At 47.3% G+C, this 17,859-nt stretch overlaps 1 protein-coding gene across 1 annotated transcript in view; it reads right to left on the reverse strand.

Annotated features, from left to right (window-relative positions):
- Positions 1-12,544, reverse strand: part of LOC127184343 (uncharacterized) — a 30,041-nt gene extending 17,497 nt beyond the window's left edge. The window contains exons 1-5 of the mRNA XM_051140674.1: positions 12,433-12,544; positions 8,724-8,934; positions 6,964-7,116; positions 4,536-4,684; positions 1,327-1,467 (exon numbers count right to left, since the gene is read on the reverse strand). Coding sequence (XP_050996631.1) covers positions 1,327-1,467; positions 4,536-4,684; positions 6,964-7,116; positions 8,724-8,903 — 623 coding nt within the window. The 5' untranslated portion in view covers positions 8,904-8,934; positions 12,433-12,544. The remainder of the gene's footprint in view (positions 1-1,326; positions 1,468-4,535; positions 4,685-6,963; positions 7,117-8,723; positions 8,935-12,432) is intronic.
- Between the last annotated feature and the right edge of the window lie 5,315 nt (positions 12,545-17,859).

Consider the following 17,859-nt stretch of genomic DNA (forward strand, 5'->3'; position numbering starts at 1 on the left):
TGTGCTGACAGCACAAACCATGCCTTCAGCAGACACCCCTGGTCTTCAAAGTTCACCAAATAAATGCCTTTTCTTTTCAGGGTAAGAAAAATCAAACAGGGGCCGAGGAAAGAGCTTAGTAAGTAAAGTGCTCACCAAGCAAGCACAGGAGCCTGTGTTCCATCTCCATAGAAAAACACTGGGCATTGTTGAAGCACTTTCTATAAAACCAAGAGTTCAAATCTCCAGTACCCATGTAAAAGCCAGCCATGTCCACAAGTACCTGTGCGTTGGGGGGGTAGAAACAGGTGGGTCTCTGTAACTTTACTAGCCCGTCTAGCTGAAATGGAAAGTTTCCTGTTCATGGGAGACATTGTCTCAAGAGAGAGAAAGAGAGAGAGAGAGAGAGAGAGAGAGAGAGAGAGAGAGAGAGAGAGAGTGTAATAGAGAAACACATTTGATGTACTCCTCTGAGCGTGTGCACGGGTCATATACATGCATGTGTACACACACACCATAAAAACAAAAATTTTAAAACAATATATTTTTCTTATTTAAAAAAAAAAAGTTTTGGGTTTTTGTTTTTTTGACGCAGGGTTTCTCTGTGTAACAGTCTTAGCTGGAACTGTCTCTGTAGACCAGGCTGGCCTGGAACTCACAGAGATCCTCCTGCCTCTGCCTTCCAAGTGCTGGAACTAAAGGCATGTGCCACTATACCTGGCTTACAAACAAAATTTTTAAAAGATATGTTTCTTTCTTTCTTTCTTTCTTTCTTTCTTTCTTTTGTTCTTTCTTACTTTCTCTTTGGTTTTTTTGGGACAGGGTTTCTCAGTGTAGCCTTGGCTGTCCTGGAACTCTCTTTGTAGACCAGGCTGGCCTCCAACTCACAGAGATCTGCCTGCCTCTGCCTCCCGAGTTCTGGGATTAAAGACACATGCCCACCATGCCCAGCTAAGATACAAGTTTCTAATAAAATTTAGAAAGCAACAGCAGCACTGGGAATGGCACTGCCCTTTGAATCCCATTGTTGGAAGGGGAGAGGCAGGTGCATGCCTGGAGCGCTCTGGCATCCTGCCTAGCCTACTTGGTGAACCTCAAGCCAGTGAGAGACTCTGAACAAGAAAAGAACACTGGAGGAATGATATCTGATCAAGTTGACCTCTGACCTCCACATGCATGCATATGTACCCTCATGAGCATATACACTCACCAAAACAAAAAAAGAGAATAAAGAGGGAGGGAGGGAGAGATGGAGGGGGAAAAAAAAAACCCCAAAATAGCCAACAGGATGCATTGTGCAATGAGTTAAAATAGAGACAACGTGCGCAGGGACATAGGGTGGCTCACCAAATGGCACTCTGACTGATGACTGAGCCCAGCCGTGGCCCACTCTGGGGCCTCAGCCCACAGTAGCGCAGACTGAGGCCTTGGAGGCTTTGGTTGTTTTCCAGGCATGAGAAGATACATTCAAGCTCCTCATTTCCAAACCTGAAGAGAAATGACAGAACAGACTGCACGCATAGCTTTTAAACCACACCACAGGCTGAGGGGAGCCTGTAGGTGGTCATGGCCGGTGAAGAGGTGAGAATGAAAACTCAGTTCAGACTGACTTTATCAACCTGCATCAAAATTTCAGGGAGTCTGATGCCAGGCAGTTTATTCCTAGCACATTTAAACACAGTATAATTTGGGGGTGGGGGTGGGGGTGGGGGAGTTTCCTGTCGTAATACAATCCCAGTGCACAAGAAAGCATAATTACATTGAAACTCAATTCATGGTACATGTGATTTTTTTGTTTGTTTTGTTTTCCGAGACAGGGCTTCTCTTTGTAATAACCCTGGCTGTTTTGGACTCACTTTGTAGACAAAGCTGGCATTGAACTCACAGAGATCCGCCTGCCTCTTCCTCCCAGAGTGCTGGGATTACAAGTGTGTGCCACCATGCCCAGCAAGGTACATGCCATTTCTTCAAGAAGATGGGTTCTTTAAGATAGGCTACCTTGGCCAGTGCTTAAGGGCTTAAGGAAGGGTCTGGCCTGATCTTGGTCATACAGATAGTGTTAAGGTCATTTGGGCTGTTAGTCACCACTGGTCTGGTTCTAGGAGCTTGAGGAGCCTCTGGCTATGCAGATAATGTAAAGGTCATTAGTATTAGGTATCTCTGGTCCCGGTTGTGGGAGCTTGGGGAGCCCTTGGCTGTAAGGGTCACTTAGATTACTAGGCACCTCCGGTCCTAGATGTAGGAGCTTGATACGGCCTGGCCCAAAAGACAATGCAGATCACCAGGTTGCTAGTCACTTCCAGGTCCCAGCATTCTGGATATGATGATGTGGGCATGAAGATGTGGATATGATGATGTGGGCATCATGATGTGGATATGGTGATGTGGGCATGATGATGTGGATATGGTGATGTGGGCATCATGATGTGGACATGATGATGTGGGCATCATGATGTGGACATGAAGATGTGGGCATCATGATGTGGATATGATGATGTGGGCATGATGATGTGGATATGATGATGTGGGCATCATGATGTGGATATGTAATGTGGCATCATGATGTGGATATGGTGATGTGGGCATCATGATGTGGGGATGATGATGTGGGCATCATGATGTGGATATGATGATGTGGGCATCATGATGTGGATATGGTGATGTGGGCATCATGATGTGGATATGATGATGTGGGCATCATGATGTGGACATGAAGATGTGGGCATCATGATGTGGATATGGTGATGTGGGGCATCATATGTGGATATGGTGATTGCTGGGCATGATGATGTGGACATGATGATGTGGGCATCATGATGTGGGCATGATGATGTGGGCATGATGATGTGGATATGATGATGTGGGCATCATGATGTGGATATGGTGATGTGGGCATCATGATGTGGACATGATGATGTGGGCATCATGATGTGGATATGGTGATGTGGGCATCATGATGTGGATATGATGATGGGGCATCATGGTGTGGATATGGTGATGTGGGCATCATGATGTGACATGATGATGTGGGCATCATGATGTGGATATGGTGATGTGGGCATCATGGTGTGGATATGGTGATGTGGGCATCATGATGTGGACATGATGATGTGGGCATCATGATGTGGATATGGTGATGTGGGCATCATGGTGTGGATATGGTGATGTGGGCATCATGATGTGGATATGGTGATGTGGGCATCATGATGTGGATATGGTGATGTGGGCATCATGATGTGGACATGAAGATGTGGGCATGATGATGTGGATATGATGATGTGGGCATGATGATGTGGGGATGATGATGTGGGCATGATGATGTGGGCATGAAGATGTGGGCATCATGATGTGGATATGATGATGTGGATATGATGATGTGGGCATGATGATGTGGATATGGTGATGTGGGCATCATGATGTGGATATGGTGATGTGGGCATCATGATGTGGACATGATGATGAAACTGGCAGTGGGACTCTAAGAAAGCCTAGCCTCTCTAAGAAAGCTTGCCCTGTTTGAGTCCCTGTCCTGGCTTCCTTTGATGATGTGAAAGTATGTTGTTGTTAATTTAGAAGTATGGCCGAATAAATGTTTATTATTAGGCTATAATTACTGCAGTGGTATTTCCTAACCTGCTATCAATCAATAAAAACACAGACACCTGGGGCAGGGCAGACGTTAATTCCCTAAACTACCTTCCATACTTCCCTTCCCAAATCCCATGCCGTCTGCTTCTGTAATTCCTATAGAGCTACTGCATATCCATAATCCCAAACACTTGCCAATATTCTTCATCTACACTGGCCATGTGCTTCTCTCATCTCCCCTTCTCCTTCCCACGAGCCTTCACTCTTCCCGCCCCCCCACCCTCCACCCCACCTGTGAACCTTTGCCACACCTACCTTCTTCTGGGGCCCACCCAGGTATCAGCGTTTTATTGGGCGAACAGGGAGGCGAGGTTACAAATATCATGTTGGGGCACGTGAGTGTCTGTTCATTTGGGCGGCAATCAGATCTTGGGGCCAATAACTAGCACCAGAATACATAACACCAGACCAACTCCCAACAGACATATAAGCTGAATAGGCTCTTTCCTCCCGGCTTACCTTTTGGTCATGGCAGTGCTAGAAACACAGACTAAGACACTCACTTTCAACAAACACTTGCTCAAAGAACAAACGGGAACGCTAACATCTACTTGGGCACAGGAGGAAGGCTAGAGAGATCCCTTTCTTTTTTTTTTTTTTTTAATTTTTATATTTTCTTTTGTTTTTCAAGACTGGGATTCTCTGTGTAGTCTTAGCTGTCCTGGATCTCACTCTGTAAAGCGAGGTCCAGGACACTCAGGGCTCCACAGAAGAAACCCTGTCTCGAAAAACCAAAATAAGTAAATAAATAAATAAATAAAGGCATGCACCACCATCTCCTGATTTAGAGGGTTCCTTTTCTCTCTGGATGAGGCACAAAGAAAGTAGGTGTGGCCCTCCCCTCCCCCTCCCTCCACTGGCTGTCACCACTTAGGGCCCGGCCTGCAGAGCTCCACTTTCAGCCTTACTTGCAGTAATCGAGGACCAGGAAGTGCAAACTGCTGAACTGCAGGGCTTTCCCAAGTCGCCCCAGAGACCACCGATCCATCTTGCAATCAACGATTTCCAAAGTAGTAACCCGGCAAGCGGCGTGCCCCTTCTGCTCCAGAAACAAAGCCTACAAGATGATGAAGTGCTTCCATCAGGGCTACTTTAGGTGCTTGGAGTTTTCATATAGTCCCGAGCCAAGCCTATCAATGACCTCAACATTTTTTGCTTCCAAGATGATTTTCTACAAGGAAAGGTAGCATGAAAATAAAGGCAGTTTCCTTTTTAAAACAACGATTCCGTCGAGGAATCATGTGCGAGACCGGAAACCCCGTGGTGAGATGCACTGCAGGTGCTGGGAGGTTCTAACCCCAGCCATCTGTGGGGCTCAGGTTACAGCCCTGAAGGGTGTATTATGGAGACAGGTGCCTTTGTTTTGATGAGACCTTGGGATGAGCCCCAACTTGATGCAGCTAGTGTCCTCACACGCAGAGAATCATGTTAAGACACAGGAAGGCAAAAAAAAAAAAAAAAAAAAAAAAAGACACAGGAAGGAAATATCAGCCTTCCTGACACCTTGATTTTAGGCTTCAGCCACACAGCCTATGATATTGATGGCTTCTGCAAGCTATGGCAGCTGTTGTTGGTTTTTTTGTTTGTTTTGTTTTGTTTTGTTTTGTTTTCTGTGTAGCTTTGCCTGTCCTGGACTCACTTTGCAGACCAGGCTGTCCTCAAATTCACAGAGATCTGCCTGCCTCTGCCTCCTTGAGTGCTAGGATTATAGGTGTGGGCCACCACACCAGGTGGCATCTGTTGATTTTTAAAAATTTTAATTATTAAAAAATGTATTATGTTGGGGGGAAGGGATGTGTGCCCACTGTGGCATGGATGTGGAGGTCAGAGGATAACATTGTGGAGTTGATTCTCTCATTTCATTTTTTACATAGGTTCTGCGGGTGGAACTCAGGCTTGCACAGCAAGTGCCTTTACCTCACTGAGCCATCTTGCTAGTTCAAGCGTAAGCAGCAAGTGCTCTGCCTGCTGAGCCACCTCCTTGTCCCTGAGATATTGATGTCTTAATGATGAAGTGTAGCTTCCTGTACTGGTGCTCTTTTTAATAGAGAGGCATGCTGTGCGGCCTTCTTTGTGTGTTGTCTTGTTGTTGTGTTGAGACAGGGTCTCATTATGTAACCCGAGGTGGCCTGAAACTTGCTATGTAACCAGGCTGGCCTGGAACTTACAGAAATCCACCTGCCTCTGCCTCTCTTGTGCTAGGACTAAAAGCGTGTGCCACCACATCCAACTTAGTTTCTTACCATGTTTCTAAGTTTCTTTTTAAAAATTAAATATTCTAGCCAGACTCTGGGAGGCAGAGACAGGCACATCTCTGTCAGTTCAAGGCCAGCCTAGTCTACAAAGTGGGTCCAGGACAGCCAAGACTACACAGAGAAACCCTGTTTCAAAAAACAAAACAAAACAAAACAAAACAACAACGCCCCCCCCCCAAAAAAACCCAAGAATTCTTTTCCCCAGGTCTCTGACTGCTGTGCTCCCTGGGATCACATGTGCATGTGTATACACATATGTACATGTATGTTTAGTTTATCTAGTTCTCAATGAAAGAGTTGGTCTGAATTATCTGATCTGTCTTTTCCATAAGTGAAGTTCTTACTTGCAGTAAGAAAAGTTCAAATTTTACAATTGGTCAGTCTATAATTGTATATGTAATAGGATAACGGTTAGAATTATTGAACATGGGTGATTCTTGACAACGTAACATGAAAGTCTGATTTGGAAAAGCATATATATGTAGACAACATCCAGGCATACATCTAAACGTGTTAGTGTATGCATGGTGGGTACACATCTACCTTAGGCAGATGCCATCATTGGGAAGGAGGTGGGAAAAAAGTGATTGAAGCTTTGGATATTATATTGGTCAGCATCTGCACATTTTAGCCTCTTAAAGGAGTATATTATGGGGCCGGAGAGATGAGAAAGTGGTTAAAAGCATTTGCACAGGACCTGGGTTTAGTTCCTAGCACCCACATGGCAACTCACAACTGTCTGCAACCCCAGTTCCAGTTGATGCAACAGGCATGCAGGCAGTACACATATATCGCTGCAGGTAAAACCTTCATACACACGAAGTTAAATAAGTAAGTCTTTAAGAAAATTAATTTAAAGGAGTATATTACATTCTGAATGTGGGTTTATGGATGTTAGTTGCTATTTTCCACATTTTAAAATAAGTTTGAAGTATCTCATTAAAATAGTGTTATTTTTTTACGAAAGAAAATCTTGCAGCATACCAATAAATCAGCAACCAAACGAACCCCATCTGGAATGCAGGGTGTTGTTTGCTTGTTTTTAATTTTAAGGTTTAAAGAAACTTAAAACCCCACTCACGAGTCTGGCGACCTCCGGGTTGGTCAGCTGAAGGCCCCAGATGCAGATCTCCTTGGCCGGCGTGTAGCTCTCATCTCGGATGGTCATGAGCAAAGGCTCCAAGGAAACCGGCAGGCTGCATGTTGTGGCATCACCAGCTCTTACAAGCATAAACTGGAGTGTAGGAAAACCACAGGTGGCCATCATAAAGACACAACCATGCCTCTGACTGTGTGGGAAAGGCTACTGCCACAAGATGGCTAGATGAGTGTCTGAGGTAGTTACTACCCGTGCACCATGGGGGCGTTTCTGCCATGGACAGGCCACGGCACTGTAGGTCAGATTTACCACAGGTTACTGCACACTATTACGTTCCAAAATCAAGTTAGTCCGTACAACCAGCTTTTGTTTTCCTTTAAGGGACTAGAAAGGCAGGAAGGACTTTACATCCCATCTTACATAGCAAGGATAATGATGATTGTTTCATAAGGCTTTTATTTTTTTTTAAGACTTCTTTATTTTAATTTTATGTGTACGAGTGTTCTGCTTGTGTGAAGGCCTGTGCAGCGCCCTTGGAGGCTGGGAGAGGCTGTCAGATCTCCTGGAACTGGAGTTGGAGACGCTTGTGAGGCCCCCCACGTGGGTGCTGGGAACCAATCTTTCACTCTGTTCAAGCAGCAAGTGTTCCAAACCACTGGCCTGTGTCCCCAATCCCTCACAAGGCTCTTAATGATCTTCATAGTCACAGCATGCCACCGACTTATGCTGCCCTTTTAGTCGTGTCTACCCAAAGATTCATTCCGGATGGGACGCCAATTGTATTTCTCATGATGGCTGTATTAAAAAGTTTGGTAAATTTGGCTAACTGTAAGAACTGCAGTAAAAAACAAAAATTAATTAGTGGGCTTGGAAGGTGACTCCATGGCTAAGAGCATGTTGGGCGGCTAACAGTGGCCCGTAACTCCATCTCCTTCTTCTGGCTTTCATAGGTACCTGTGCTCATGCACACCTCTCCACATACACATAGTTTTAAAAAAAATCCTAAAACTTTTTTTACCAATGATTATTTTATCCCCTGAGAAGGGTGGTTGTGAGGCTGGAAAGATGGCTCAGCAGTTAAGAGCCCTTGCTCCTCTTTGCGGAGGACCAGGGTTTGGTTCCAGCACCCACACTGGGCAGCTCCAGTCCCAGGCTATCTGCTAGCCTCTGACGCCCTCTGCTGGCCTCTGCTGTCACATGTGTGGTTCACATACAGACAACCAGGCGCACGCGCGCGCGCGCACACACACACACACACACACACACACACACACACACACACACACACGCCATTTCTTTAAAGAATGCTTAAACTCTTCACCGAGGCAGGGAGATGTATGTGGGAACTTGGTTGAAACTGGAAAAAAGAAAGGACTAGAAAAACTTGGAGGGCAGGTGAAGTGGGCAGAGCAGAATAGGTTTGAAGAAAGGCCAGAGGGAAGGAGGGGTACAAGTTGGAGTCAGAGGAAAGGGGGGGCCTTAAAGAGAAACCTAGGTGTGGTGGACTCAATTCCTGGCCCCACAAAACACATCCTGGCAGGCGTAGGAGGGCAGGTGCATGGATGCAAGAGAGGCTGACAGCGGAGCAGGCCCTTGGTGCCCACGGCCACAGCAACGCTGTGAATGTCACTTAGTCAGGAAATGCAGAGCTGGTGGCGCAGTCAGCTTTGGGCTGGAGCAATGTCCCTAAAACTGAACTCCAGGGAGTCTGTTTCAAGGAAGGACAGGTCCCCTCCTCTCACCTTTTTAAGGACCTGCTCACTGTCAATGGCGTTCTTCAGGTCTCTTTGGATGGCAGGACACACGGAGGTCCGCGTCTGTGTGCAGTGCCTCTGGTATGTCTTCAGGAACTTCTGAAGCCCAGGGACCACCGATGGGGGAGCCCCTTTGGGTTTTTGTTTTCTTTCCTTTGCTCTTGGCATTGTGTTTCAGTGTTCGGTTCCACTTTGATTTCTGAAAACAGTAACTTAAGTGGAAATCCAGCACAGAACATGCCTCACCCTCGAAATCCCAGAAATAAAAAAAACTGCTGTGGCCCTTCTCTGAGAATCTTTTTTTGTTTGTTTGTTTGTTTTCATTTTTGTGTTTTTGAGACAGGGTTTCTCTGTGTAACAGCCCTGGCTGTCCTGGACTCGCTTTGTAGTCCAGGCTGGCCTCAAACTCAGAGATCTGCCTGCCTCTCCCTCTGCAGTGCTGGGATTAAAGGCATGTGCCACCACCAGGCTGAGAATCTTAGAGGCCTCGCTTTAGCCTAAATGCCCTGGTGAGTTGAATTGGAGCCATTATCAAAAATTTCAATTTCCAATGTCTATATTCATGGGTCCATATTTTTTTGTTTGTTTCTTTGTATGTTTATAATGTACATTTATAATATACATGTATACTTATAATGTACATTTATAATCTATTTATAATGTACATTATATTGGTAAGTTGTCACAGCCACTTAAATTTCACTGTGAAGATGGTTCTGCAAGCTCTTCTCCCTTCAGATCTAAGCATGGTTATGTCAAGACAAGACCCCTGCCTGGGATGGGCCGAAGCCCTAACTCCGTGACAAGGAGGGGAGAGAAGAGTGAAATAGCTCAAGAGGTAAAATGTGTGACTTTGAGGACAGCTAGAAACACACCATCTCCAAGAGCCACTGCTATTGTTTACCTTGTAATATAAAATTCCTGCCATGGGAAAGGGAAGCAAAGCTCAGCCATGGAAGCTCAGCCTTGGAGAGAAAGTTCAGTCAGGAACTCGAGCTGCCAAGTTTCAACTTCCCCAGTGGGTTTCTTTTCTTTCTTTCTTTTTAATTTCTTCTTATTTATTTTTGGCTTTTTGAGACAGGGTCTGTCTGTGTATCCCTGGCTGTCCTCAGCTCCCACTTCTGTTCTTTAAAGCAGCCAGTCCACACTTGGTGTTTTGTTACAGGAGCCTGGCCAGGTGTTAGGTGGAAAGCCTGCAGCACTGTTCATTCTAGGGAGCATTTTTCACCAGCTATTCTGAAGTTTTTACTGATGACCAGACTACACATGCACAGACTCTGCAAATGTTCTCCATTAAGAAAATTGGTGTTGGGCTGGAGAGATGGCTCAGTGGCTAAGAGCGCTGCCTGCTCTTCCAAAGGTCCTGAGTTCAATTCCCAGCAACCGCATGGTGGCTCACAATCATCTATAATGTGATCTGATGCCCTCTTCTGCAGATAAAGCACTCATATACAAGAAAGAAAGAAAGAAAGAAAGAACGAAAGAGAGAAAATTGGTGTTGCCAGGCGTGGTGGCACACATCTGTAATCTCAGCTCTTGGGGAGGCAGAAGCAGGTATATCTCTGTGTGCTCGAGGCCAGCCTGGTCTACAAAGAGAGTCCAGGACAGCCAAGGCTACACAGAGAAACCTTGTCTCAGAAAAACAACAACAACATAAGTTACATTTTGTGGTGTGTATGTGTGTGTGTGTGTGTGTCCATCCCTGTCTATCCAGAGGTCTACAATTCTTTTCTCAGGGACAAAATCTGGCCAAATGTAGTTACATGACTAAAGAAAGCTACAGGCAAATGAGACCCCAAGGACAGCAACATGCAGGCAAAGAAACTCTGATAAAGAGGTCCCAAGGACTTTTTGCTCGAGCCTTGCTAGCTAAATGCTATATAAACAGCAATGGGGAGTGCAAAAGAAAAGAGGTGTTCATCCCTGGAGTAAACCCAGAGCCCTCTGCCTCTGTCTGGCATTACCGTCCTTTCCAGGTCTCTGCGTTGCCCAAGGCTATGCTGGTCGTGGCCCAAGTGTCAGTCCCAGAGTGCCACAGGGAGTAGTGTGGAGGTCAGAGGACAGCGTACAGTAGTCAGTGCTCTGTTTTTGCCTTGCACTTTCAAGAATTAGAAAGCAGTCTCCAGGCTTGGTGGCAAGCGCCTCCTACTGAGCCCAGCAAGTATGGCTTTTGATTTGTTTGTTTGTTTTAGTTATTATTTTATTTAAATGACTGGCCTGACAAGATATTGCCCACTGGTGCAATGGTGGCCCAAATGTTATGGGAATTACCAATTGCTCTCTGATTGGATCTAATGTCCAATCCATGAGATGGAACTTAAGCCTGACGCTGTTTACGGGGCCGAGAATATATGGGTTGATAGGTTATCAGTCCTAGGAGAGAGTACCTAATACTGCTAAATTGATATAGCCTTAAAATGACACCTAATGACTTAGTGCTATACCCATAGATTTGTGTATTCAAAGGTTTCCAAAGGACACCAGGAGGATACCGCCGCCCCCACAGGACCTGTTCTGTGCTTTCCCACCTCCACTGGTAGCTGGGGTTACCCTGTGCTCCCTTGGGTAGAGCTGCCCTGACTCCTACCACCTCAGCCTATGTCCCCAGTCCCATTTCAGGGTGACACTCAGCAGAGAGAGAATAATAGTATTAGGTTGTCCCCTAGGACCCATAACCTATCTAGCCATAAGTTCTTGGCCCCACTAACCATGTCAGATGTAAGTCCCACCTCATGAAGAGGACATTAGATACAAGCAGGAAGCAGTTGCTAACTCCCATAATATACCATTCATTGTTCAGCCCTTAGGGAAGCCTACTCTCGAAGTCGAAGACAATTAACACGGAGACCCTTATCTGGTTAACATGCAGAGAATAAGAGACCACAGAAAGCTCATCTCAAAATGGGTTATTCATATCGCATCCTTTCTCCCAAAGTTCAGGGAACTTCTCCAAAGAGGGGGGCAGAGGGGAGCGCGGCAGGATTCTAAGAGCCAGAGGTACTGAGTGACTTCAATGTAGCCTTGTTTTCCAAGCAGAGCAGAGCAGGTGCACAAATGAATTCACCGTAACCGTGACAATGTGCGTAAGAGTTTTGCAAGCCAGACAAAAATCACAGCATGGGGGGTGGGGTGGGGTGCATTAGAAATCCCACCAGTGGCTGAGGAGCTATTGGCGCTTCATAGCTGATGGGAGGGAGACCGAAAGTCTACCACACTTGGAGGGCAGCACCAGCTGGACTCAATGGGAAGGAGGGGGGAGGGGCAGAAGAAAACTCAAAAGTGAGGGGAGGGAGGGGAGGGTGGAGAGAAGTTGGGAGGAGTGCATGAAATTCTCAAAGAATTTAACAAATATTATTTTAAATGAGGGAGAGACAGACAGAAAGATAGACAGAAAGACAGAGACAGAGACAGACAGACAGGCAGACAGAGACAGACAGACAGACAGACAGACAGAGACACTATGCTTGTGTGGAGGCATCTATGAATCCACTCTCGGCTTCCACGACTCCTTCTGGAGGCTTCTGGAGATGCACTCATGTCGCTTGTTAGGCTGTCATGTGGTGCGACATCTCTCTGGTCCAAGACAATCAGTGTTTTACCACAGCAGTTTTTGAGGTCCTTTCTGCATGCAGTTGGGGCTCCGGTGCTCGATTAATCATGAGTGAACGCTCACGGAGGTTTCAGGTGTGTGCCTTACCTGTGCAGCTAGGCTTTAGCATCTATCTGAAGGCCACTCTCTCTTCATTGTGTCTCTGGACACGGTGACACAGGCTGAGGCGGTGGGAGTCAGAGCCCCAGGGAGACCGGAGGAGTTCAGTTACCCCAGAGGCTAGGGAGTGCAGAGCAGGTCCTGTGAGATGTGGAGAGGGCAGGGTCTTCTCGCGGAGCTGTGAAACCCCACAGGTGCAGGTGCTGCGCTCTGTCCAAGTGTAGCAGTCCAGCTTCCCGCGTCGTCCGTTGCCATGGAGACGGGAGCTCCCGAAGGAGGCTGAAAGCAAAGAGGGCTGTAAGATCCCCATCCGGAGGCGTGGGGCAGGGCACCTTATTGGGCAAAAACAACTTCCTGTATGATTGGGGGTCCAGACCTTGAGAGGCTTGGCAGGTCTGTCTGGAAGGAGCCTGAGAACCTTCCTTTGAGGAAGTGGAGCAATGCCACAGAACTCTGCAGCTGCTGGCTTTGAAGACGGAGGAAGGGACGCTTGAGGCAGGAAGTGTGAATGGCTTCCCGAAGCTGGAAGAGTGGAAATGGCTTCTCCCCAGAGCTCCATAGAGGAACGCAGCCCCGATGAACCTGCTTTGATTTTAGTTCAGTGAGACCCCATGAGACTTCTTGCCTCCATGTCACATAATAACCATCTCCCCCTCCCCCTCTCCAACCCTCTTCCTATATGAGTGCATATGGAGACCAGAAATCCACTTTAGGTGTCTTCTTCAATCACTCTCTATCTTGTTTATTTATTTGGAACAAGGTCTCTCATTCAACCGATTTGCCTAGAACAGTAATTCCTGCGGATCTTCCTGCCTCCACTTCCCCAGTGCTGGGATTACAAGACTCACAGCTTGGCCCCGGGCCTTTTTCATGTGAGAGCTGGGTGTCTGAACTCAGGTCATGAAGCTTGCACCTCATGCCTCGGTGGGCTTTCAGGAAAGCAGCTGTCTTTGAGTGGACCCTCTGTAACCTCTCATTCACATTCGAGTAAGTAACCCTAGTAAACGCACTAGTTCGCCAAACTGGACGTTGGTGGTGGTAGCTGCTGGTTCCCTATCTGTGCTGGGTAAATATTTGTTCACATCTCCCCAAGAATGATGTCATGCAACTTCCCTCGCCTTGGCTCCTACACCAGGAAGTAATTGAAAGTTAAGAGTTAGATGGCTTGCACACAGAATTCTCAGCCAATGGGCAGCAGTGATCAGACATGTACTGCTTAGACATCTGGTAGTCGGAAGTGCTGGTAGTTTGGTGACTCTATGGTACAATGAATGCAGGATTTCTCTGGCCCCACTCTGCCATCCTTAACTGGGGTGGGAGGTAGGGAGTAGGGGGTTGGGGTGGGGGCGGGCAGGGAAACACAGTTTCCTCCTTTGATGGAGATCAAAGGGGTCTCCAATGAAGGGCTCGCTAGTGGAATGGAAATTCAAGCCCCAAGGCCCTGGAAGCTGTAAGGAAAACAAAAACACTAGCTGAACAAAAGCCCCCTTATTTTTCTAGAATGTATATGTGTGTGTGTGTGTGTGTGTGTGTATGTGTGTGTGTGTGTGTGTGTGGTGTGTGTGTGTGTGTGTATCTTTTGGTGCTACTTACATATGAGTGCAGACGCCCATAGATGCATCAGATCTCCCTGGATCTGGAGTTAGAGGTGTGAGCTGGCTAACGTGGATGCTGGGATCAGAACTCACGTCCTCTACAAAAGCATTCTCAACTCTTGATCCGCCGTCTCTCAGGCCTGTTTCTTGACAGGGCCTGCCTGGAGCATAGCTACAAAGCTGGAAAAGCAGCAGTTGGTGGACTGCAGGGATCATCAGAGCAATCAGGACAGTCATTTTTGACAGCTTTTCCCTGATTGGTCCCATTTCTAACCTTATTTGCATACCCACCTCCAGTCTGTCAGTGTCCAGCTGACTTTCGGTAATTCAGAGGTTCTGGGGCTGCAGGAAAGGAAACCGTGATGAGAGTTTGATAGAGGAGGAAGAGAGGGAAGACTGGGGACACAGACTCTCCGGGAAGCTCCCTGCACCTGAAGCTTCTACCCTGGCCAGGGAGCTCACCGGAGCCAGGCCATGAGGCTCACACAGGAGTTTGTTATTGCATCTGCTTCCGGCCTTTGAAATCTGCCAGGGACAGGGGATGTGCCAGCCTGGAGAGCTTGTTAGTGATCTGCCTTCTGAAGACTTGCTCTGCAAGGGACCTCTCTTGGTTGACACCCCAAGTCCTCTGAGAGCTTCCCAGAGCTGTGACACTTCTCAGAGCAAGTGGCTCAGGGTTAGCATCCCCTGCTACCAAGAGCGCAAATCTGATATTCTACTTGACAGTCTACTTAAAGTTAGTTCATCTTGAGCTGGGCATGGTGGCGCACACCTATAAATCCCAGCACTCGGGAGGCAGAGGCAGGTGGATCGCTGTGAGTTCGAGGCCAGCCTGATCTACAAAGCGAGTCCAAAACAGCCAAGGATGCACAGAGAAACCCTGTCTCAAAAAAAATAAAAAATAAATAAATAAATAAAATTAAATTTAAAAAAATTAGTTAATCTCAAGTCATTTACTCCCAAATTAGTAATAAAGCACCTCCTGTCTGAAAATTCTTCACTCTTCCCATTCTTGGGCCAATGGTGGACAAGAACACGGCTCTTGCTGACAGCTTTGCGTACAGAGGTACTGTCAGATGCTGTAGGCCAGGCTCTCTTTGTCTTTTGACAATGGTTAGCCAGTCAGAAAAGAAGGGTCCTTTAGCAAGAAAAGCTATCCCGTATCTCGGGAACGCGTGTCTTCTATCTCGCTGTCTGACGGAGAGACACCGGTGAGGCGCCATTCCTAAGAGATGCAACCGCTGCAGTGGGGTAGGCATTGAGGCGCTTAGGGTGTATGGCTTCCTGAGCCACAATCGGGTATTGCAGAAGGGAGCTGGGAGGGTGAGGGGCCGAGAGTAAACAACCAACTTGTGCCTGCCCCAGGGAGCCATATTTTTCATTTAAAGTCATGTAATAGAGTGTTATTCATACATATAAAAATGAAAACTACGCGGGTCAGAAATGACGGCGCATTTATTTGAAGGAGAGGGATCATTGAAATTAAAAAGGAGGAGAATTGGCTTCCTACAAGGTTGGCCTGACTCTGGGCCCACATTGTCACTGGCTAAGCCTCCTCAGAGTTTAACAAAACCACTAACAACAACCACCTAGCAGAACAGAAAGCACCCCCCGCGGGGGGCGGGGCACCACTTTGAAACCCGCCTACAGCACCACGGCACTCTTCTCTCTAAGAACTTGGACCAGTGGAGAGACACCTCTCTTGCTCCATCTCCAGCCTTCGACCCTGCTGGGGACGGAACCAGGGTTTTGCGCATGCTAAGTAAACACTCCACCCCTGAGCCACACCCCAGCCCTCAGCTGTTGCTTTTGATCTGCAGACTTTTCTGAGTGAGGTCCTTTGCTCAACTCCTGCCCTCCTGCCGAAAGGGCAAAGCAACTGAAAGTTTTAACATTAACGCTTTCCCTGGGTTCAGCCAGCTTTGCTGGACCAAGTGTCATAGAGCAGTCGGTCACATCCAGACAGCTTAAAGCACCCAAACCCTTCAGCGAGGGGTAGGTAGGGTGTGTGGAAGGGATGGCTGGAAGAGAAGCAGTTTGGATGGCAGTGCAGTGACTTTCCAGCAGTAATAGATAGCTCTGAAGTTAAGGATTCCTTTTTTCTTCTTAAGCTGTCCACCCTGATGTCAGTCTCCTATTGTATGTAGACTGACCAGTTGTGCAGGCTGCAACCCATGCTGCCTGCTTACATTTCTCAGGCCACCCTCCCTCTCCCCTGATCCTCCCTTACGCGCTATGCGTGAGTTAAGGTAAAAATTGAATCTGAGTTACTCTCTGTGGTTAAGATTTGGGGGAGAGGAAAAACTACTGATTTTTTTTCTAACTGAAATGTGGTTGATTATAAAGAACCTTAAATGTAGACAGATCTCAAAATTCATCTCTCTCTCTCTCTCTCTCTCTCTCTCTCTCTCTTCCTCTCTCTCTCTCTCTCTCTCTCTCTCTCTCTCTCTCTTTTCTTCCAACTTGTTAAACCTATGAGTTTATTGGGGTTACTAACAGGAGTCTGGGTGATCAAAATTCATCTCTTATTTTTTCCCTCAAGGCCCGCGCTCCTTTTTACCCAGGACAACCACAAGCACTCCTGCAGGCTTTGTAAGAGTCTTGGCAGGCTCCTCCGTTTGCTTTGCAGCAAGGCTACACAGGGACTCATGCTGCAGAGGCTGGGGGTGCGTCAGCTCATTGCACATGCTCCGTGCTGCTCATGGTTGCTGGGCTGCTTCACGTTGCTTCTTCACAGCCTCATTTATCACAGAGTGGATTCCAGCTTCCATGGGCTCGTGCTGGTGGCGCGCGGCTCGAGAAAACAAAGCCAATCGTTTTGCTTTCAGCCTTCGGCAAAAAACAAAACTGTAGTAATTGGAGTAGGTCAGGGTGAGACCACTTGCTCTGCATGTGTTCCATCCCCAACACTGCAAGATGATGATGATGATGATGAACAAAGACATAAATAAAAGTGTGGTATAGATGCATCTGAGAGGACTGAGTCAAGTTCCTTACAATGCTTAATTGTCCCCTTCCATCCTGTGGACTTAGTCTTGATGTACAGAATAATTGTCCCTCACAGACAAGAGCTATTCTTGGTCCTTTTTACTTTCACATTCACTTGATTTGTTTGTTTGTTTGATGGCACTGAATTACAGCCCCAACCGTTCACATGAATTTCAAATCAGCTGCGAGCAACCCACAGAAAGTTCTGTTGGAACTTTGATGGGGGTGGGGCGGGGGCGGGGAGGTGGCTTTTGAGTACAGATGTTAACCAGCCACACAAGCCTGACAGACAGAGCTCCATCCTGGGAGCCAGGTTAAAAGTCAGATCTTTAAGCATCTCTAATTTGGGTGGCAGAGACAGAAACACTGCCCAGAAACTGTGGGAGTTCAGGCCTGCCTGGGAAGAAAGCCTGGAATCTGAGGTACTTCCTCACTGCGGCCTCATTGGTGGCCACTTTTAAGTCTTCTGGTAGGCTGGAGGGTTGTGGGTTAGGGAGCAGGTCTCAGATGCATCAAGTGCTGTAGCTGAGGGAGGCTGGAGGTGAGGGAGGCTGAGGGTGAGGGAGGCTGAAGGTGAGGGGGGGCTAGAGGTGAGGGGATGGAGGTGAGGGGTGCTGGAGGTGAGGGAGGGTGGAGGTGAGGGAGGCTGTAAGTGAGGGAGGCTGTAGGTGAGGGAGGCTATAGGTGAGGGAGGCTGAAGGTGAGGAGGGCTAGAGGTGAGGGGGGCTGGAGGTGAGGGAGGCTGTAGGTGAGGGAGGCTGGAGGTGAGGGGTCAGCATTTCCAGAGCTTGCAGGCCTGAGAGCAGAGGTAGGGAGAACCTAGGGTTGGGAG

The sequence above is a fragment of the Acomys russatus genome, chromosome 32 (genome assembly GCF_903995435.1).
Source record: "Acomys russatus chromosome 32, mAcoRus1.1, whole genome shotgun sequence".
Classification (NCBI taxonomy): domain Eukaryota; kingdom Metazoa; phylum Chordata; class Mammalia; order Rodentia; family Muridae; genus Acomys; species Acomys russatus.